This window comes from Pogona vitticeps, chromosome 7 (genome assembly GCF_051106095.1).
Source record: "Pogona vitticeps strain Pit_001003342236 chromosome 7, PviZW2.1, whole genome shotgun sequence".
Lineage (NCBI taxonomy): Eukaryota > Metazoa > Chordata > Lepidosauria > Squamata > Agamidae > Pogona > Pogona vitticeps.
Window position 1 is genome coordinate 16,011,495 of NC_135789.1, and position 22,385 is coordinate 16,033,879.

At 48.8% G+C, this 22,385-nt stretch overlaps 1 protein-coding gene and 1 non-coding gene across 3 annotated transcripts; one reads left to right on the forward strand and one right to left on the reverse strand.

Annotated features, from left to right (window-relative positions):
* Positions 1 to 4,485: 4,485 nt before the first annotated feature.
* Positions 4,486 to 18,099, reverse strand: TMEM259 (transmembrane protein 259). 2 transcript variants are annotated; one of them, XM_020814277.3, is made up of 11 exons: positions 17,245 to 18,099; positions 15,066 to 15,341; positions 13,344 to 13,461; positions 11,451 to 11,561; positions 10,381 to 10,503; positions 9,817 to 9,917; positions 9,527 to 9,584; positions 8,991 to 9,074; positions 8,331 to 8,463; positions 6,428 to 6,527; positions 4,486 to 6,016 (listed from the first exon to the last, which is right to left on the reverse strand). In XM_020814277.3, exons 1-11 carry the CDS (start codon positions 17,467 to 17,469, stop codon positions 5,291 to 5,293), a joined length of 2,055 nt encoding a protein of 684 aa, XP_020669936.3. In that variant the 5' UTR covers positions 17,470 to 18,099; the 3' UTR covers positions 4,486 to 5,290. The 2 variants fall into 2 exon arrangements, with proteins under 2 accessions (XP_020669936.3, XP_020669935.3); XM_020814276.3 differs by having other exon boundaries at positions 13,290 to 13,461.
* A 2,572-nt stretch (positions 18,100 to 20,671) lies between these two features.
* LOC140701810 (U6 spliceosomal RNA) lies at positions 20,672 to 20,778 on the forward strand. The gene has a single exon (XR_012080790.1). It is a non-coding gene; the product is annotated as a U6 spliceosomal RNA (small nuclear RNA).
* The last annotated feature ends 1,607 nt before the right edge of the window (positions 20,779 to 22,385 follow it).

Consider the following 22,385-nt stretch of genomic DNA (forward strand, 5'->3'; position numbering starts at 1 on the left):
GCACAATCCTGCTTGGGACTTAGTGGTTGCTCGGCACACTGTCAACCTAGGTTCCACCCTCACAGATACAGAAAGGTTCGTCCAGGAACCTGGCAGACTTGGTGTGAGAGAAGAGTGAACCCAGGAGTGGACTGGAGTTCTGCTTTGACCAAGCAGCTCAGGTTGAGCACAGTTTTAAGTTTTGTCCTCACACCTCAGGTTTAGCAAAGTTTAGGGTTTTCTTTTCTTCCGACTCTTGTTCCCTTTAACGGACGAAGCCAGGGCATGGAGAGGTGGTCTGTCTGGGAGAGCCCGGTTTAGATTTCACCGGTTCCAAGATTTGGCCGGCGCTGGCGTAGCCGAGCACGGATCATGGAGCTCTGCTTCGTGTGAGCAACTCGAATTCTGGAAAGCCCTTTCCGAAAATGAGATCACCAGAGGGCCCCAGGCCGGCAAACCGCTTCGCTCGAGGAAGATCAGTTCCTGAACGAGAGTCGCCTTCGTTATCATCTGTGGGAAACCATAGATCCTAGTGCTTCCAAACTGGCGTAGGTGGTTGGTGGCGGGAGGGGGGGGAGTGAGACATAAGATGATGGTACCACCAACACCCAGAGGAGACCGGTAATGCCAGGGCCCGTTTCCAGTTTTTGGCCCAAACTTGAAAGCAGCCAATTATAAGCTAAACTCTCTCCTACTTCCTGCTTGTGAATGGCACCACGACTGTTTTAAATAGATCTATCTGGTCTCTGTTTCTACAAAGGTGGGGGGCATCTTCTAACAAAGAGAGGACTGAATGGAGATATGAGAGCTGTCTTCCAATATCTGAAGGGTTGCCCTGGGGAAGAGGGCATCGATTTATTCTCCATTGCACCAGAGGGTAGGACAAGAACCCACAGGTGGAAACGTGTCCGAAGGAGAGCCAACCTGGAAATCAGGAGAGATTTCCTGATGGTGAGAATCATGAAGCAGTGGAACAGCTCGCCTCTCGGTGTGGTGGGTGCCCCATCGCTGGAGGCTTCTCAAGAAAAGATGGGACCGCCATCTGTCCGGGAGGGTACAAGGTCCGGGAGGGTCTGAGGTCTAATGAATTTATAAGCTAAGCAGCCACCCAAAGAGAAAGCCAAAAAAATGTCAAACACACCACCTCTGAAAAATGATTATTTTCCATGAAGAAAAATCCCAAATGTCATTTTCATGCATTAAAAAAACCCAACCGCCACAAACACTCCGGTGTTTTTCCAGACGTTTCCCCTCCCTTCTGGGGTTTCAGCAGGTTTCCTTGAAAATGACCAGAATTCCACCACCACCACCACCCCCGGTTTCTCTCTGCCCTTTTCTGGTTATTATCTGGCAACAATCCAATCTGGAGGAGGGGACGGAGAGGAACAAGAATTCAAACTTGAACTGGAATTCAGACTTGAAGCTGGTTTCCCAGAGGGTCCCTCTTTTTATATATATGTATTTCAGGCCATTCGAAGCCACTCTCTTTCCCACCCGATTATTTTTCAAATGCCAATGTGCCATGGCACAATCGAGACCCAAACACCCACCCACGAATTTTAGATATTATGCAATGATTTACCCCAATCTTGGGATCCCAACTCTCTTGGAGAGAGAGATATTTTTATAAGAGAGAATGCCTTCAAAGGTGGACGTGGTTGATGCCACATGGTATAACTTTGCAGCGGTTCTTAGTGGTCTTGTTTTGAAAGACTGGTTCGTTCTGTTTCAGGACAGAATTTGGTGGATGTGCAAGGATACTAAGGAGAGCTCAGTGGTTTTCTTAGATATATACAGTAGGACCCCCATAAGTGTGGGGGATCAGTTCTAAGCCCCCCCTTTCTGTGGATGCTGAAAAATGCGGATTATAGCAAACAGTAAAATAATATACATATAGCATGGCCTTTTGCTCCCTCCAGTGGCCACTTCTGGTAATGAAATTGTGGAACTATATTGAACACAATACATAGCATGGTCTCTGGCTCCCTCTAGTGGTCAGTTCTGCTGACTTCATCATTAGAAATATATGTTTGGGGGATTTTTCTTTTAATATTTTCAGATCATGGATAAGTCTGTGGATACTGATCCTGTGGATAAGGGGGTCCTACTGTGTGGTGGGTGTACACACATACACACACATTCTCCTTTGTCTTTTCCTTGTCCAGTTCTGTTTTGGAAGTTTGCACAATTATTTAGGAAGCCCCTCTTTTTAAAGGGGTCTTTGACTAAATTAAGATGGGCAGCTAAAGCTCTCCGGATATTTCTGGCCGACAGCTTTGTGGCCTGAAAAACCTGGAGGGCCACCACTGCTCACCCCATGGCCTAGGAGAGATCACAAAGGCCCATTTCCTTAATCATGTTGCTTCTGAAGAAATTTAGAAGTCCGCTATAAAAATATGCAGTGTAGTTCAGGGTACTTGACAAGCGCTAACCATCAGTTAGCACGTCGTTAAGGTAGGGGATTCAAAGATCAGCACAAAGCACTTTTCTTCAGACCAGTGAATATTTTGTAATTTGAAGGTGTGTGTGTGTGAAATGTAAGAGATTAGCTCAGGTTAGGGACAATGCTCTGAAATTTTAGGGTGTGTATGGCACAGGGGACACACAGCTGACTGTACAGCGCTGGACTATGCTTCCCGTCTGTCCTAGCCTGTGCGCCTGGCGGTTGGGTCTGATGGGAGGCATAGTTCATTCGCACCGGGAGGTTCCTCAGACGCTGATGAACTATGTCTCCCGCCATGCTGGGTGGTTTCGACAGCAGTTGAGAATAAAAATGGGGCATTTTCAGTTCCGGAAGAAGTGATAGAACGACTCGCGAGAAACGCTATGGAGCAATCAGGCAACAGGACCAGCACCATTTCGCAAAGCAACCACTCCCCCAACGAAGACCCAAAGGAGCACCCACTGTTTGCGCAACGGAACATGCCTTTGTCTACACAATTTATCCCGCCTTGCCCACCATTCGTTCTTGGTGGATTACTACTAGCTGTTGGGGCTTGGCTCCTTCTGAAAGGTACCCTCGAGACAAAGGTGGGTGGGGGAAAAGAGGAGAATTAATGCTGTTAGATATAGCATTTATTATATATATAGTATATATAATATATACATACAAATGTTTTGTACATTAAATAGAATGAACTCCGCTCTTCATTCTTGGTGTGATTTGGTTTCTCTCGCGCCCCTTTTCTCCCCCCCCCCCGTTGACCCCAATGAAAAACTAAAAATCCGACCCTGAAGGCTGAAGGGAGGATAATGAATGAGCAGCCTCTGTCGCCCGCGGGAGAACAGAGTACGTATGTAAGAGAGAGTGCGCACAAGTGTCTTGACACGCTATTGCACATGAATTGACTGTTACAGTCACGGCCCGGAAACCTCACCTGTTGAATGCTAGCCTGCAGCCTGCTCTCCGCTCACCTGCCCCAAAACCGCCTTGCTAAGATCTGCCTCTTTGCAGCTTCTGTCGCCGTCTGAATTTCAAACATGGCAGCCAAAGCGTCTACAGGCCCGCAAAAATAAATACGTACCTCTTTTTTAAAAAAAACCACACACACAATTTTGCAGATGTTTTTCTGTGATTTTCCTTGACCACCAATTACTTTTTCTGTTCACATGACCAAAAACCTCCCCAGACACCCTTGATGCCTTCTGTTTGTTTTCAGTGCTGAGCTCAGTTTTGGTTAGCACCAACCTAAGGCCCCGCTGGCCATCGGCCGGATGCCAGCTCCCATCATCCTCTGAAGGCCAACCTCGGGGGTGTGTGTGTCATGGGAGTCCTTGTGGAACGACACCCAGAAGGCCAGTCCACCCCCCACCCCCCGCTGCCCATTCTGTATTGCTAGATTGGGTGAGTCTATAAAGGCACCCGAGCACATAATTTTGGATCCGGCTACAAAGCAACCCTATGGGTCCGACTCTAATCTACAGAAAGCCGCATGAACAGATCCTTGGAAAGAGAGCAGACTCTTTCTCGACGCCTTTTATCTCCAGGTACCGAGTCATGCTTTGGAGAGGCAAAAGAAATCAATCCCAAAAACACATCTAAAAAAAGCAAAAGCTTTCTTCCTCACCTCCACCGCCGACCCCATGGCAAGAAGGCACTGGGGCTGGGGAAAAATGGACAGGGAGACACACCCTAAATCGCCATGCAGAATAAAACGAGAAATCGGTGTATGCGGGAAATTCTAAGAGGATGCTGGGCAGCCACCGCCTCTGTGTCCGGAAAAACTAGCCTCTGGAGAACGCTTCTGGCTGCTCTTCTCGGTCTAACCGATCCCACTGGACTCCGCACTTCAGGGTAACAGAATCTATCCTTCTGATCGTCCCTCTTGAAGCTTTTGGCCGGTGTCAGGTGGATACCGTGGCGTGCGACGGGCATTTGCGTCCCGCCTCTCTGCCCACTGCATGCTGGCTTAAAACGGCACTCCAGAATCTGGGAGGGTTCATCCCAATGAAAGGGGGCAGTGGGGTGGAGGGGAATGAGAGGGAGTCGGCCCTGGCAGGTAGGTAGGAAGTGGTGAGGGTGGGTGGGTGAGCGGGATCAAGGAAGGGGCGGTTCAGTCGCTTTTCACAGAACCCAAGCGGCTGACCAAAACAACCGCCTGTTTGTCCCAAACATACCCCTGTTGTCTGGCTAAGCCGTTCCATGAAGCGCCTTCCTCAACCCCCCAGAGATTCATGGTAGCTAAACGGAGGCAACCTACGTGGTAAAAAGCTAGGCTGAATTTCCTCTAAAACTCTATTCCGCGTCAAGAGGGATTTTTTCCCCCAAGACGTGGGAGCCGCACAGGAAAGGGAGAACGCAAGAAACCACAAGTGCTCGTTAAAACCAGTTTGCCTCCATTGGTCTTTCTCAAGCCACGCCCCAGGAAAGAGCCCGGTTCCTTTCGCCGAAGCTGCCGAAAACCCAGTGTGTCCCCCCCCCGGACGCATTTCCTTCCAGCCTCGGTGGAGACAAAACCATTGACTCTGGCAAAACTGGAACATCGCCTGTGGTGAGGAAAGCGCAGGCTGGCCAGAGGTGGGGGAGCTGAATCTGCCCCCACGGGGGGGGGGGGGACCACGCAGAGCCCCTATGGTTTGGGTGTGGACGACTTTGTTCAGATCAGAGTACCGACGATTCGCTATTTTTGATTCACATTTTCAAATTTTTCCTTCCCCGGAATAACTAGCAGGGAAGAGATCACTCCCTCTGTGCTCGGCCTTCCGGTTTGGTCTTCTTCACCCCCCCCACCTCTTCTCGGATTAATGTGAGGGAGAAATGGATTGAGGCCACAAAGGCATCTGCGGTCCACAACGGGGGGGGGGGGGGCGCTCAGGACAGACAGTGGGACTCAGGATCTGGAGAGGGGGAACCATCTTGGGGGGCTGGGTGGGGGCCCCCCTCTCCGAGTCCTTCCTCAGGAGGTCGTCTTAAAACGGAGCCCGGGGGGCAGAGGCTGGCAACGCAGTCCGGGCCCAGGGGTTCGGCTGGCCCGGCCGAGTCCCCCGCTGGCCGGGGGGCATCCTCACCACCTGAGCGAGCCCCGGAAGGTGACGAGAAAGTCTCTGCCGTGGGAAGTCCTGCTGCTGAGGTGACCTCAATGGTGACGGACCCCATAGGGGCTTCTGCCCGGTCGCCGCTCACCAGGATCCGCGTCGTGACGCTCGAAGCGACCGCTGCATCCTGGAGGGTTCCGCTGCCGGCCGCTTCCGAAGCCATGCCGGGGGGCTCCAGGAGGGTGCCCCCTAAGTTGGACAGGAAGGACGCCTCCGTGATGACGGCAGCCGTCTCTGCCACCCAGTTCAAGTCACTGCCCAGGGCGGCGGCGGCGGCGGCAACAGCAGGGCCCTCCCCGGACGCCAGGGAGCCTTCTCTGGCAGGCAGGGCATCCAGGTGGGGCCGAGGGTCAGTGGGGGCAATGGTAGTGTTGTTGTTGAGGTTGTCCTGGAGAGTGGTCTGAGCCCCGACCTGTTGATTCTGGAGAAGCATCTCCTGAATCCGGATCTGCTGAAGGATGGCCGGCAGCTCGTAGTGGTGGAAGAAGTAGATCATCGAATGCTGTGGGGCAAACGTGGGAACAGAGAGACCGAGGTCAAGGCTCGGCACGCGCTAAATTTGAACACAAATCTGCCAAAATGTAGAAGGCTCGTCTTAATCAAGACAGAACCGGAGACAGTAAAAAGGGATTTTTTTAAAAAGAGAGAAACAGGTTTGTGCGTTGAAGCAGAAAACTGATCTGTGTCTTGATTCGGGCCAGCACCTCCTTTTAACAACGCTGTGAGGTAGGCCAAGAGCTTAATGGAAGTTACATTTTTTTTTTTATCATAAGCTCCCAACAGAGTCTGTCGGTCGAGACGGGGCGGCTGCCATCTTCAGCCGGCTCCCTAAAAATTCACTTTAAAAAGAGACAGCTTAGAAAAAAAACCTCAAACATGGGAGAGGACGCGGTGGGAACGGAAGCAGCCTTACCTGTATGAAAAGCCACGAGGTGACGAGAGCGAGGCTGCTGTACTGCCCGTTGAAGCGGTAGTGGTAAGCGTAAAACGCAAAGTGATACAGGTAGAAGAACCTGGAAAATAGGCAGCAGGTCACGAGCATGCAAAATATATTTACGACAGTTCTCATTCTGGAGCCCCGAAGCGGCTTCTTGAACCTCCCCCCTCTGTTGATTCAGCTTTAGGGTGAAATAAGCAAGAGCGGACGAGCCAAAGGGGTAATTCAAGAAGATTTCTCCTTGAACATGGCAGCTCTCAACTTTTCTCCAAGAGGTACCGGGGACGGTTACTTTGTTAATTAATTAATTTAAAATATTTTGACCTAGTCTTTCTTCTTAAAAAAGAACCCCAGCTGGCTCACACCCCTAAAAGACAGTATTCAAAGCAAATCATCCCCATCATCATCTTGGAACTGCTAGAGGGAGACCCTGTGGATCATCCAGTCTAGCCCGCACCAAGGTGAATCGAAGTTTTGTCCTCTAAACCATCCAGCTATCTAGTATACGAAAGTAGCTTACATCATTAAAAGACAATATTTAATGCTAAAATCAGTGAGTACACACGGACCTAAAAAGGACTGAGCAAAGACCACACTAAAAGAAAGTGATTGGAAGCAATACTAAAAATACATTCAAAGACACAACAATCCATTAAAAAATTAAATAAAATACTCAGGCAGCCAATCCTTAAAGGAAAGTTTGCCTGAAGAGAAAGGGCTCTGCCTGCTTGTGGAAGGGAGGCAAAGACGAGGCCAGGCTGGCCTCCAGTGGGAGGGAGTTCCACAGAGAGCACCAGATCTGACTCCTTGAAATAAGAATTGCAAAGATGGGGCCAGCCTGATTCAAACTGTTTAGGGCTTTGAAGGTTAAAGAGGAAAAGAAGCGCAGAAGGGGGAGCGACAGGGTCGACACTGCAGATTGATAACACCGTCCCAGCTATGAGCGCCACGAGACCTCTAGCTGCTTTTAAGTAGGACCAAAACTGATGTTTTGAAATGAATGGGGCTCCAGGTTGGTACAAGGGTGTGGTAGATGCCACCTGGATCAGGAAGCCCGATCCGTCACGCGGGAGGGCGTGACGTGAGCAGGAAAGGAAGGGAGAAGCCACCAAAGGGACTAGAAAAGGTGCAAGGCAGAGGAAGGAGGAAAGGAGCTCGATCCGGGGCCAAAGGCAGTTTGAGAAAGGGAGCTCCGGGGGCCAGCAGAGGAGGCAAATGAAAAAGAAATCCATTTCTGAAGGAAAACAGCCGAGATTCTTTTGGACAGATGAAAGCTGGTAGCAAATAGACCATGTTAAGCCTTTTTAAGCGCTGCGAAGCCCCCCCCTTTTTTTGAGTCCTGCTGCCAGCGGCGCACGCCGCTGACTCCCTCCGAGAGCTCTGGGAACCAAGTTAAACTTTAGAAATAATTGAAGATGCAATCAATTAATAATAAAGGCCAACATGTGCCCAGATTTGGCAGCCAGAACAAGACAGATTTGCGCTTGCCGGTGGAAAGACAAGCAGGAGGAGACCAGGCTGGTGGAGCGGGGGGGGGCAGTCTCATCGCCTGGGAGAAACCAGTGTTCTCCCGGCTGTTGCTCTTCCGGTGTGTGTTGGATCAGCCTCCATCATCCCCAGCCTCCTACAGAGGTTGGGGGAAGGCAGACGTGCTCATTGGCAGACTTATCCCCTCCAGGCAGGGGGTTCCCAAAGTTGGATCTACGGATCTATGCGGACTTCGGGACCCAGAAGCCTTCCCCACAAGCCAGGACTTCTGGGAGTTGTAGTCCAAGAACCTCTGGGGACCTGAGGTTGGGAAACAGCTGCTCGAGATGGCAACGGTCTCCGTTTCCCGACCGGGGTGGGGTGGGGGGCAGGCCGGACACGGCGCGCTTGCCTGAGCCAGTGCCTCTTGCTAGTGTTGGTGTGGCAGCAGATGGCATCGTACTGGTCCGCCAGCCACACGATGAGGATGATGTAGAAGGCAGTGGTGGTGTCGTTGAAGAACTCTGACATGATCGCCTCCATTCCTGCCGGGAAGAGAGGAAAGGCGGTCAAGGAGCGGCGCAGAGGCCTCCGGCGAGCACATTGAGGCCAAAGGAAAGGCGGAGAAAGTTAAAAAACACATTTATTTGAGCCCCGCGACTCCCCCAAATCCCGTGGTCAAGCAGTTGCATGAGAGAAAGGAAACCTGAGAAGCCCTGCATTCATTTTTTTTAATTATAAAAGAGACTTCCTCTAGTGTTAATTGTCAGGAAATGTGTAATAATAACAATCCTGGGATGGCAGAGCTGGAAAGGGACCCTAGAGATCAATCAAGTCCAGCCCTTGTCAAGGAGGCTCAGGGGGGATTTGAACTCCCAACCTCTAGCTCCACAGGCAGAGACTTCAACCTCCGAGCTACCCAGCATTCTAGAAATAGTCACGCATCCGGCAGGACATTCTTGAAATGCCCAAAACCGTTCAGGGTACTGTTGGTTTTTTTGCTTTCCTCCCAAAGAATCAGAGCCATCTAATCCCAGGCTCAGATTTGGGAGATCAGGACTCGAACCCTTACCCACGAGAGCCAAGATGACCGTCATCAAAGGGGCAGCCGGGAAAGCGATGGTCATGTTCATCTCCAGCATCTGCAGCAGGTCCACTGAGGGGAGAGAAACGCCCAGCTGGATTGATCCCAAGGCTGCTCTAAAGGTCCTACCCCACGTCAGCCAAAGTCCCAATGGGATGCCCCCCAAAAGAGAGGAATCAGTGCTGCAGCGAACTACATCTCCCACCATCCTTGACCATGAGCTGCGGGAGACGGGAGGTGTAGTCTAACCCTCTCCGAAAGCTCATGCCAAGAAGCCCTTTTTAAAAACCACCACCAGCAGCAGCTGTAGGCTGGAAAATTTCAGCAACATGAGCTATGGAGCCATTAAGTGGGACCCCTTTTTTGAAAAAGCTCAACGCTCTATTGATGGGCGCTTGCCGGTTCCTTTAATTTTTGCTGCCGGCAGCATCCCGCTTGCGGTTTGGCTGTTTCAGCTCAAATCCTGAGCTTGTTCAGAGCCCGCCCACCTGCCTGAAAAGCTGGCAGGAGCTATGAAAACTTACCGATGAAGACAAAGATCTGGTGGTGTGAATAGCGCAACAACATGGACACTGAGAGGGTCTGCAAAAGAGGACAGTGGATTAGCTCGAAGGGCAGGGGCAGGTTCTCCCACTCTGCGGGTAAGAGGGTGGCCACTGACCGCCGAGAAACATCCATCGTTTTGTCCCGGATTAAGATGGAAGGCAGGGTTCACCGAGACTCTCCCCGAGGGTGGCCTTCAGAGCCAGGAAAGGGTGGGGGAATCCACCCGGAGAATCGGCAAATGTGTAAAGAAGCAAGCAGGGGCACTTACAAAAATCACCATGATGACAAAGGCTGCCAGGTAGGAGGTCCGAGCCATCCACATGCTGATGAAGCGGTAGTGCTCTCCGGAGACGACGTTGCGGAGGAAACCTGAGGAAGGAAAAGGGACAGGAGAGAAAAGCTTTCAGCGGTATATCCTTCTGAAGAGGCATCAGAAGGTCAAACAAAGATGAAACCCAGAATACTACGGGGATAAGTGCAACGGCCCTTGTGAAACACTACTTGACTGGACCACATTTAAACAGCCAGGCAGGAATGAGGGAAAAACAATTTCTTTTGTTTTCCAGAAACGTTTAGGCATAGGTGTGTTATTGATGCTGGCAGAGGAGAGGGGCAGCTTACTGATGTGCCACCCAAAGCCTATGGTTTGTGAAAATACCACCGCATGATTTCCAAAGCCTAGGAGGTTAAAGGTTGGAACTTTTCCAAAAAACCTAGGGCCATCTTCCAGAGCTGAGGGCTCGGATTCATCCCAACCATATAACGGAGGAACAAAGAACCAGGTTGCCTCTGGCTCCTCATTCCAGTCGCCACCCTTTTTTCATTTCCCTACCTTTATTCTCCTCGTTCTCCGCCAAGGCCTTCACGCTAGACATGAGGATGTCGTCGTAGCCAAGGAACTCATCCAGCAAAAGGCGGCTGAACCGGTCCCCAAAGCACTGGTCTCGGGTGGGATCTGGTAGGGAGAAAAAAGAATCAATACGCGAGGGCCACCAAACCACTGATGACTCCGGTTTCGGAGGGGAGGGGAGTGGCAAATCCATTCCAGGTTTTGGATTGCCCTTTTTATGACCTATCCATGGTGCTGAACCAGAATTGCTGGTTGGGAAGGATAAGAGAAACAGCAGTCCAACCACGCTGGGAGGGCTACTCCAGGCTCACCCCTCGACCTAAAGTCTTGGGATTGAAAATGGACCCATCGCTGTCCCCGAACCGCTCCAAACCTCCATCAACCATCACTATCTTTTTTTTAAAAAAAAATTCTATGCAGGTTTGTGTGTATGCCGGTTTTCATGTATTCGTTCCTTTTCTGTTTATTTACTCATAACCACCCCGGTGGGTTGTCCGCTGTCACACAAACGTGCTTTTAATCTGTTTTTTTAAATTTCAACTTAATGGGATTTTTAAACTGGTTGCTCACTCAGTCCTGCTTCTGTATCACAGCTCATTTCATGGTGTCTGATTATAAAACCTTACCACGTTTCTATCTGGACCCGTTTTTTTAATTATATTGTGAGCCACCTCAGTTTCCAGTTTGGGACAAAAAGAGGATTTTCAAAACCAACCAAATACCACCAGATATATTGTGAATAGGTTCACAAACGTTGAGATTCTTTTCAGTCCGGTAGCACCTCCCTCGTTCGCTAAGATTTTAGCTAAAAAAACCCACCACTGCCAAGTAAACGGGCCCACTAGAAGTTCACCAACATTCACAAATTTCATTTAAACACACCTGCACTCCTTTGTGAGTTCGCTATTAGGATCCAGGGTGAATCGTATTTTAAAAAGGATCAGTAACCCCCTTTCCCCATCTCACGAGCAGGCTCAGAGGGCCCAGCCAGCAGCTGCCATGCTCAGCTGGAGGAGGAACCCCGGCGGTATGGCGAAACAAAGCTTTTTTACCGAGCGTCACCACCATGACGGGGATGCGAAGCCGCTGGCGGGTGCTTTGGGATAAGCGCAGAAATCCATATTCGAAAGAATACTCCACAATGTACTCTTCTTGGGGCCAGACTGGAAGAGAAAAAGCAGGGGGAAAGTTGGGTTTCAAAAGGCCGGCAGGAGGGAAACAAGACACCTTCCCCCTTTCTTGATGTTTCAAGAGGCATCACGTTATCGGCAGAATAAAGGAATCCCGGCTGGTTATGCGAAGCGATTAATCTGAATAACAACAACAACAATAAAGCAAGGAAGCACCCAACAGTAAACCTAGTCTATTTTTTTAAACTGCAAACAAAACCGCCTGATGGTATAGCATGTTGAACTAGCCTGTTTCTAACCTCAGGGGCTGGACTCCGAGTCCCATCACCCCCCAGCCCTTGCAGACAAGCATGATGGGGTTTGTGGTCCAGCACAATCGGCTTGGTGAAAGAGGCTGCTGAACGAACATTGACAGACACACACATTCGTTTCGTCCACAAGCTTCTGGATGGTGGATGAAACCCGGGACCCACACTACAACTCCCAGAAGCCTTTGCTACTAGCTGTACTGGCTAGGATATCTGGGAGTTGTAGTCTAAGAACATCTGGGGAATTCAAGACTGGGAACAACTCATTTTATGAGTCTTCCGCTTCCAAGCCTTCTTGAACGACAACTCCTGAAATTCAAGAAATGAATACATGATAGAATTTTTAGCTAAGACAGCAAACGCCCAGTGCTTCCGTGAACGGCTGCCCAGATAGTGCGAGGGCTTTTAACGTCACACTCTGCTTGGCAGCTTCCCGGGACTGCAGCTGGCTGGGTCCTGCTGGAGACAGGATGCTGGGTTACAGAGTCCCTTTCCTCTAACCCAGAAAGGCAGGTGCTTGTGACAGAAAGCGGCTTCTCTTCCCATTCTCCAGGCGACGAACAACCTGGCAAACAGGTCTTTTGGGAACGCAGCGCAGAAAGGTAAAGTACCGGGCTGGAGCAACCCCCTTATCGGGTCCTTCAGCTCGAAGCTACGCTTTCTGCTCAAAGCAAAGAAGCAAGTCTCTAGTCCTTGCGGCCCTCCTGAGAGGCCCATTTCAGACAGGAGTGAAATGTTTCGAGTTGATGAGAGACAGGACAGCTCAGGGGTTGAAGTCTCTGGCTGCAGAGCCAGAGGTCAGGAGTTTTAATCCCCCACTGGGCCTCCTGGACAGGGACTCAACTTGATGATCTTTAAGGGTCCCTTCCAGCTCTGCCATTTTTAAGATAACGGTGATTAGGAGAAGACTCAGGTTGAAGCTTCTCATGGAGATGGTCCTTCGATTTCAAGTCTGTTCTGTAGATTCTGTTCCGGTTCCACCATGGTTACATCTCCTTGGTTTAACAACACATAAAATGTCACACCGACACACACACGATCGGCCAGGAGCAAAATCCATGCCTCTGGCCCAGGCGAACCAGCGGCTCCCTCCCCTCTGGTGGCGGCCTCTCTCTTCGTCCCATCTGGCCACCGTCTGATTCTGCCCCCATGCCCGCCTCACGAAAGCTGGTAGAGAGGAGAAGAAGGGTGGCCACAAGCTCCCCCCTGCCCGAGACGGCACAGCGGACACCGCTTCCCTTTGCAGGGCCAAAGTTAGGATAAACTGGACAAAAATAGACAAACCAACCATGCTTTGAGGTGGAAAGAGGAGAGATGGCTCAGTGTCCCCCCCCCCCCGAAGTGGAATGGGGTTGGGGGGAGGGAATGAAAGAGGCGAAGGGCGAAGAGCGAGGATGAGAAGGCAGAAACAGGAGGGAGGAAAAAAAATGATGGGGGAAACGGATTTTTTTACCTGCTTTGGCTAGCATCTCAAACTCGGACACCGTTTCGCTGAGGGGCTCCATACCTTTAGAGGCCGGCTCGTCGGGGAAGGGGAACTCCTCGGTAGCATTGGAGACCCGGACTTTGGCCCCGCTCAGCCGGGAGGGCTGGAGAAAGGCTTTCGGCTCGATGTCCAGGTCGAACTGCCAAGAGCAACAGTAAAGATTTGGATTGTTGTTGTTGTTGTTTAAAAAATAAGGACTGTTCATGTATACCACGCCCCCATTGAATGGTTGGCCTCCGACGAGCCCCCCGCAGACTCAAAAGCCCAGGGAAGACCCACTGATTTCACGGGACCTCATGGGAAGGCAAAACATCCCTGGGGGGACAAGGTAATCCAGCTGGGAAAATGGGGAAAGGCAGCAGGAAGAGAGGAAGAGGGAAAGGCATGATGGACGGACTCCATCAAGGAAGCCATGGGCTGCAAAGGACGGGACATTTTTGAGATCACTCATTCGTGGGGCTGTGATATGGAAGTCTTTCCTCCTTCTAGGGTTTGGTTTCTAGCCTCCTGATCCTCCTGGTTGGCCTCCTCTGAACTTGTTCTAGATTGTCAGCCTCCTTCTTGGACTGGGGTGTCCAGAACTGGAACACAGGACTCTAGAGGACACCTAACCATGGCCAAATAGAGAAGGGCTCGTAACTAGGACAGTAAGCACTGATGGGTGAAAGGACCTCCCTGCTGGTTTATTGCACTGACTCACTGGGTTGCGCTTGACAGCAGGGGCCAAGTCAAGAGCTGGATTCAAAAAACTAAGCCCGATTAAGAAGGAAACCAAGCGGCCCCAAATCCATAAGCTGCCCCAAACATTGACTTCTGTTCACAATATTATAATTATTATTTTTTTTACAAAAGCTTTCATCGATTTTCAAAAGCCCTTCCTGGAATTTTGTGCATGCTGGCTCACACATGGCACGAAGACTCAGCCAATTCTCTGTTTTTTAAAAGTTTTTCAACAAGGTGGCCACGTGAGGCGGCTGGGAAGCCAATGGCAAAATAAATAAATAAACAAAGAATAAATAAATAAATAAATAAATAAATAAATAAATAAATAAATAAATAAATAAATAAATAAATAAATAAATAAATAAATTAAAGGGGTATCTTAAAGGCTAGCAGAAATAATTCATCCCCATTTCCGAAGAAGCACCTGCTTTCGGGCATCAGGAAAATTAAAGTGGAAAGGAACGAGAGCATCATTTAAAAGGTAGAATATATTTTTAAGGGCTTTAAAAAATATTTTTAAAAAGTCCTTAAAAATAATAATACATTTCTCTTGGTGTGGGCCTGTCATGGATCAAAATCTACTGATCTCCAGCTACAGATTTCCAGATGACCCTTTTAAAGGGTGTCTGATGGTGTTTTAAAGAGCACCTTTATTCTAGCCTTATGTTCTTAGCTGGATGGCCGGATAACTCAGAGGTTCAGGTCTCCGGTGGTGGAGCTCGAGGTTGCGAGTTCGAATCCTCACAAGAGCAGAGCCAGCCTGGATGGCCTTGGGCAAGCGGCACCATCCTACAGCGCCCCTAGAGGAAGGGAAAGGTAATGCCCTTCTGAGTGCTCTCTATCTGGGAAATCCACGAACGGGTCGCCTTTCATCAGAATTGACTTGATGGCATGTGATTAATGTTATTCATATTTTTAGGCAATACAGTCGAGAATTCCCCGTTCGAGAAAAGCAGCCAAGAAAGAAACCAAGGTTAGAAAACATCCTTTCCTTTCTCTCATCCTTGTCCCAGCCGTTACCTTGATGGAGCTGTTTTCAAACATCTCCACGCTCATCTCCTCCTCTTCTTCCTCCTCCTCCTCCTCCTCTCCGGCGACCGGCTCGACGACCATGCCGGGAAACCGGTCGCTCTCGCAGAACTGGAGGAAGATGGGGGCGCGGCTGGAGTTGCGTTGGATTTCCACCCGCAGGATGCCGTCCCGGGGCCACTTGTCCCGCACGTGCTCCAGGCAGTTGATGGGCGAGCGGGAGAAGGCAATGTGGATGTAGGCCAGGATGAAAAGGACAAAGAGCGCCTGCAGGGGAAAGAAGGGGATGAGGGGGAAGCGGAAGGCAGCAGGGAGAGAGGAGGGTTGGACGGTGAAAGGGAGTCACAACCTTAAATAGCTCAGCCGTTGAGGTCTCTGGCTGCGGAGCCAGAGGTTAAGAGTTCGAATCCCCCCACGGGGACTCCTTGACAGGGGCTGGACTGGATGATCTTTAGGGGTCCCTTCCAGCACTGCCTTTCTAAGATGAGGATAAAGTGCTGGACAGCTCAGTGGTTTCGAGGATGAGAGTTCGATTCTCCCAGTGGGCCTCCTGGAAAGGGACTGGGCTTCCCAGATCCAGAGAGTCCCTTCCAGCTCTGTAATTCTAAAATAATAATAATAATAATCACAAATTTGCAAAACCAAAGGCAGGTCTTCCATGATGAATGGGAGGGAGAGGGGGTTGATTAATTTGTAGGGCTTGACCTAAGCACAAAGCGTAGTCCTGCCACCCTCACAGTTATGTTTGGTGGGGACACAGGGGAGGGCCTTCTCCGTGGCTGCTCCCAGACTCTGCAACTCCCTCCCACTGGAGGCCAACTTGGCCTCGTCTTTGCAGTTCTTCTTTCAAGGAGTCAGATCTGGTGCTCTAGGACTCTGGAACTCACTGCCACTGGAGGCCAGCCTGTCCCCGTCTTGGCTCTCCTTCCACAAGCAGGCAAACACCTTTCTCTCCAGGCAAACCTTCCCTCAGTAACTAGCTACCTATGTGGGGTTATTAAAAGGATGATTGTGTATTTTTGATGATGCTTATGTTTGTGTGTGTGTGTTGTTTTTCTTGGTATGACATTTCCCTGAACTATTTTAACATTTGTATATTCACTGCTGTTAGCTTTCACATCGTCTTTTTAATGATGCAAGCCCCCTTGGGTCCTTCGAAGGAGAACCGCGGGGCAAACATATTTTAAATAAATAAATAAAACAACGTGGACCGCTGGTAATAACCACCCCGGAGATAACTCAAAGGCAGAGCATCCAGTTTTCCCCCTACAACAAGGGGATCCTGTTCATGAGTGACAGCCCATACCCATGTTAGCATGCACAAACCACAAAAAACAAAACAAAATAAAAACACCCTAATCTACTCCTGTGAATGTAACTCACAATGACATTCTGTAAGCTGTACCCGTCACCTCTCACAGTTTTCCTCATCTGTAAAAGGGGGACAATAACGTCCCCCAACGAGAGGAGCAGAAAAGTTTATTTCCTTGAATCACAGCTTCTGAAACATCATGAGAGCAACACTGGCTGGAGCCGAATGACATCACAGGGCGATTAGAAAAATTACAAAAGGAACAGTAACAACCTTTGAACAGTTAGTAAGACCTGCGGAAAAATTATGCATTCCTGTGTGAGCTGCTGTTTTTTCTTTTTTTCCCAGTGTGATAAAACAACATCTAAGACACATTCTGTCAGTGCAGGTTAAGCCCAGGCCTTTGGATTGTGTTGGACTGCAAAACCCATCCTTCTCATGCCTCAGCTAGGGCTGGGGCGAATGGGAATTGCAGTCCAGCCAAACCTGGAGGGGGTATCCTTCATTCCCTCTGACAGAGAGCTAAAAATAATAATAATTTAGCCCAGAAGCAAAGCGTGGACAGGAATGTGTGAGGTTCAAAGTGGAATCCTAAACACGTAGGATTCACCATCGTCAATAGGTGACCAAACAGATTTAGAAAAAATGTTTTTTTAAAGTAGGGTACAGTTTGGAGATTGTTCCCCTCTGTGCAACAAAGGATGAGGAGGGAAAGTATGTGGTGTTAGAGGCTTCCCTCTTCCCCACAAAAATGGGTCTGGAAGGGCCATCTTCCTTGCCAGACCAGCTGAGCTCCCACGAAATATGTTTGCAGGAACATACAGAAATCGGGACAAACCCCCTCCCCTTCCTGATTACCTTAAGGAGCACAAAGAACTCAAAGATGCGTCGGAAGGATGGTGGGAAAAGGCGAGCGTAGGTGACAGCCATCTTGAAGAAGAGCGCATGAAAGAGTCTATCCCGAACGTTGATCAGGGGGTTCTGGTTGAGGTTGCGGACCCCACGGTTGTTTCCCGCAGAGGGCACACCCCCTACATTATTGTTCATCGGATGATGGTGGTCGTTGGCTTGGTTTTCCGACATCTTGAACCTGGGCGATGAAGTTCTCTTCCCCAAGTGTGGCGTCCCCCACTTCTGGACAAATCTCAGCTTTGCAGGCAGAAGTTTGGTTCGGAGGGATGTCGAGGAAGGATTTCGCTGTGGCTGGAGAAGGCACTTGGGGAAGCGTGGACAGCCACACAAACCAAAGACGTGGCACCCACCAGCGAGGAAAAAATAATGCAATACGCTAGCTTATAAGAGGCAAAAAGAGAGAAGCCAAACGGTCCTTATTTGAAGAAGTTTCAATAACTTTGGAAACATCTGAAGATGAAAAAGAGCATCCACAGAGGGGGGAGGAAACAGATCCTACCCCCTTAAAGCTATGGGGTATGGGTGGAAAGAGGAAACTGAACTCAAATGCCCACACTGAAGATGATTCACAGGGGAAGAGGATAGAAAGTTGGTTTCTGGCTGGAGAAGAATTACTTCAAAAACATACGGGGGGGGGGCGGATGTTTGGGGACTGGTGTTGGGTTAGAAGAGAGAAATCGCCCCACACCAAAAAATGGGTCTAAATCAGGGTTCAATATAGGTTCAGGAGGATCTTCCAAATACCTACGGCTATGGGGTGGTGATGGAAGGAGGCTCAGATGAGTGCCTAGAGGCTGGCTGGCATCCGGTTAGGGTTTAAAGGGAATTAAAAGGAGGGTCGTGGCAGGAAAATCACAAAAAGCGTGGGGAGAAAACTGGTATCACATTAGACTCTATTGGGATGGGGGGCTAGTTTCAGGGTTTTAAGCCTGATCTTGTGGGGGAACCAACACTTGTATGGTGTCAATATGGGGGAAAGAAGTGTGGGGCGAGGGAGGGGAAAGAAGGGAAGTGGCAAGGTTTTAAAAGGTGACAATTGGGGAGGGGAAGAAGGGGAATGGCTTACACCCCCTAACGTAAAATAGTGGGGTGGTAAAAATATGAGGGTGGGGGTCAATTTGGGGCAGAGCTGTCAGAGTTTGGGGGGAAGCTTTTTATGGGGGGAGGATAGAGGGAAAGGGGTAAACCCCCAAGGCCTCGATTTGGGTGGGGGGAGGAAAGGAGGGGGCAGGGGTCTCAAGGCACGACTCCCCCAAATGAGGAACCCCCCTTTTTAAAGGGGATCCCGCCCCACAAGGAACCACTCCGCCCCAAATTAAAAAGAGGGGAAGAAGGGCGGGGGTGGGGAGGTGGGGAAGGGAAGAGAAGGAGTGACCCTGTTTAAAATGGGGGGGGGGAATTTAGGAATGGGGTGGGTCGAAGAAATAGGGCTGGGGGGCCTCCCCCAAGGGGAAAGAGCCTCCCCCAAAGAATAGCCCAGGCAGGGGGAAAGCTGCCCTCGCCCCCCAAAATCCTTCTTCCCCCCTTTTCAAAGGCCGCCCCCCGAAAATTAGCCACCCCGCAGTCCCCCTTCGCGTCCGCACCCGGCCGCCGCCATTTTGTTCGCCTCCGTCGCCCGCTAGCCTGCCTCCCTCCCTTCCTCCCGCGCCGCTGACGCAAGGGACGCTGGGAAAGGAAGGCCGGACGGGCGTTGAGTAGATGGGCGGAGCGGAAGTGAGGAAGCCCCGCCCAGCTGGCCCGAGAAAGAGAAAAGAGGGGGAGAGAGAGGGGGCGACCGTCCCAAAGGGGATGCGGTGAAGCTGGCGGGGGGTGGGGCAGAAGCCACACTTCCGGTTTGCCGAGCGACATGGAAGAGAGAGTTCATTAAAGAAATACAAACAACATTAATTAATAGCATTGATTTTAATTGCCGTTTTTCCATATAATCCTTCTTTAAAAATATTTACTTACTTAATGCTTTTAAATACCGTATTTTCAATAAACTAAGCCGCCTCGGGTGCTTGGTAGGGGTAAAAATACTTTAAAATTTAAATGAACAAAGATGAAGGATGATAGTAACAATATTATTATGAACATAGTGAATAAGTATTCATATTGGCTATTAAACAAAGGAGCTCTGCCTCTCTCTCTCTCTCTCGACCTGTAACCGGAAGTGTCGAGTTCCCCGCCAGCTTCACCCCATCCCCTTTGAACTTGCCAAAAAGGGGGCTGCCCCCCTCCTCAACCCTAATTGATCGATTGGGAAACGCAGAATAAGGACCCGAGGAGAACTGAATCAAGAAATAAATATTAAGAATATTAATAAATATTAATATTTGCTATACAAAATAAGTTCCCCTCTACGTCGATGGGTTACCGGAAGCGTTGGACTCATCTCTAGCTTCACTGCATCCCCTTTGGGCAGTCCCTTGAAATTGGAAAAAAAGTGAGACGGGTTTCCCAAAGCATTTTTCCACCTTAATTAAAATCCAATAATGTACGGGTGCTAATGAGGGTGGGTGGAAATCCACCCAGCAGTCTTGTTTTTTTCCCTGCCCCCTATGCTCTAGCTGCCCCCCTCCCACTTCCAGAGATGCGTCCTCCCCACCTGTTGGATTTCTGCCTGTCGTGTTGAGGGTTTCTTTCTTCACCCATTCCGAACTTTAATTTAAATCGCGGCTTTTCTCCCTTGCAGGATCCAATCAATCAATCAATCAGCAGCAAAGAGAAACAAACCTCCCCCCAGGCCCCAAATTAAGGGACTGGCAGAGTCTTTTGGAAAGCAGGAGATTATTGCTCCTGTTTTATCCCTTTTCCTGGAAACTGGTTGCTTTCTGCAGACTTTTTATTCTATGCAAAGCCCCTGGATAATTAGGATAATCCCAATAAAACAATGATGGCTAATGAAAAGAACAACAGACCTCTTTCACAGACAGCAGTAGGGTCTCAAAACCAGGGCAACGCTAAAAAAAATTAAAACCCAAAACCAAGCCTTAAATACTGCTTAAAATCATCTTTGCACACCTAATTTAACATTCAGAGAGGAGCTGCCCATGGGAACTGGAAGTGGATGAGTTCAAGAATCGCTCCTGACCTCTTTGACCCGAAGCCCCTCGCAAAATGCAGATCCCCAGCCTCTTCGCCTCCGTTTTTCCCATCATACCCCGGGGAAACGCAATGTTAAGGCTTTTGCTGCATTTGTGATATTTCTGCTCCAATTTCCCAACAATCTCGCTCCAGAGAAGGGAAAATTCATATGAAAAGAACAAAAGAAGAGGAAAGAAAGAACAGAAGGATAAATTCTAAGAAACGGCCAACTTTTCCTTTGGTCACCATATACTTGAATACGTCCAGATTGAGACCTTTATATAGTTTTTGGGCTGTAGCAAAACTTGTGCTCGCTTCGGCAGCACATATACTAAAATTGGAACGATACAGAGAAGATTAGCATGGCCCCTGCGCAAGGATGACACGCAAATTCGTGAAGCGTTCCATATTTTGCAAAAAAGCCCCAAAGAGGATAACTTCCCAAGAAAATGAGGGCCTGCAATCATCCTCACCAAGAGCAAAACCTACCATCCTTTCCTGATTTACCTGAAGGGCTACATTGCGTGATTATTTTTGCCCCCGTTAGGGTTACTGTTTGGGTTTATAGCCAGCGACGAATACGTGCACCTTCAACTACTATATTTTAATGTGAGCTTTAGTGGATCAGGCCCACGTCTTCAGACATGCAAACAAACTGAAATACAGAATTTCACATTAAAAAGTGTATCTCTTGAATCTGCCACCCGTTTGTCCCCTTTTTGGTTTCTGTTGTTGGTTCTTTAGATTTTGCTTGATCTGTTTGCACAGACTCACAACAGCTCCAAGGGTCTTAAAACAACCCCCTCCTCCTCACCATCATTTAATTTATTTAAAATGTTCTTGTGTCTCGCCTTCCTCGATAAAAAACAAAGCCTGTGAGGGCTTAGAGCACTAAAAAAAAGAGGCAGTATCTGACAGTGAATTTATGACAGAGTAATTAATTAGTCTTAAACAATAAATAAACAGTCGTTTCTTAAAATATTTTTAAAAGAATTAAATAATCATTGTATTTAAAATGTTAGAGTAAAAGAGTATTTACATACTCTTTCTGTATTATGGCACACTAGTGCTATATACTATTAATAAGAATATAAGTTTATGTGCTACTGTTACTTTCTATTGCTATATTATATCCTGTTGCATTATTGCTACATACTAGAATCATCATCTTAGAACTGCAGCGCTGGAAGGAAACCTGTGGATCATATATACCATAACTAATAAAATAATAGTTTTATAGACTATGGTTTATTGTTATGGCATTCTATGCTATTCCTGAATTATTAGTATTGTTCATTACTATTGCATCTATCTATCTATCTATCTATCTATCTATCTATCTATCTATCTATCTATCTATCTATCTATCTATCTATCTATCTATCTATCTATCTATCTATCTATCTATCTATCTATCCTTTCCGTCTGTCCTTCCTCCTTTTGTCTCATCTCCTCTATCTCTCCCCTGCCTTTCCTCTCAAAGCACTTTCCACCATATAAAATTAAATGACAATTTAAAAATGCAACTAGACATAAGAGTTTGCATGCTTTATAGAAACAGTTTTCTGCACTCTTTTCTTTCATACGCTACTTTTAATAGTCAAAAAGATGCACTGTTTGTTGGCAGGCCCTGGGTTTTATATGAGGAATGAACTTGCCTGCTTGTCACAGCACCATTGTGGGTAAGCCTCGGTTTTGCAAATAATCCTACCCCTCCTTTCCTATCATCTTTTGTGCTGTACCCGTTTTGATCTCATGTTTAGGACCTTGGTTTAATGACCATACATTGCTTATTCCGTATTTATTTTATTTGTGCCTATGACCCATTATGGGGAAGCACAAAGAAAGTTCAAACTGAAATTCTGCAGGAAGCGATCCATGTTTCTCCTACGCCTTGGCACGCTCGCCAGATTCTGCCGAAAAGCAAACAGCCGCCAGGCTGGCCTCTCCGTCCACCCATCCTCGCAGGGTGGTTGGCCAGGTTGTAATTAAAAGCCTCGCTTCCTCCTTGTCGTTGACGA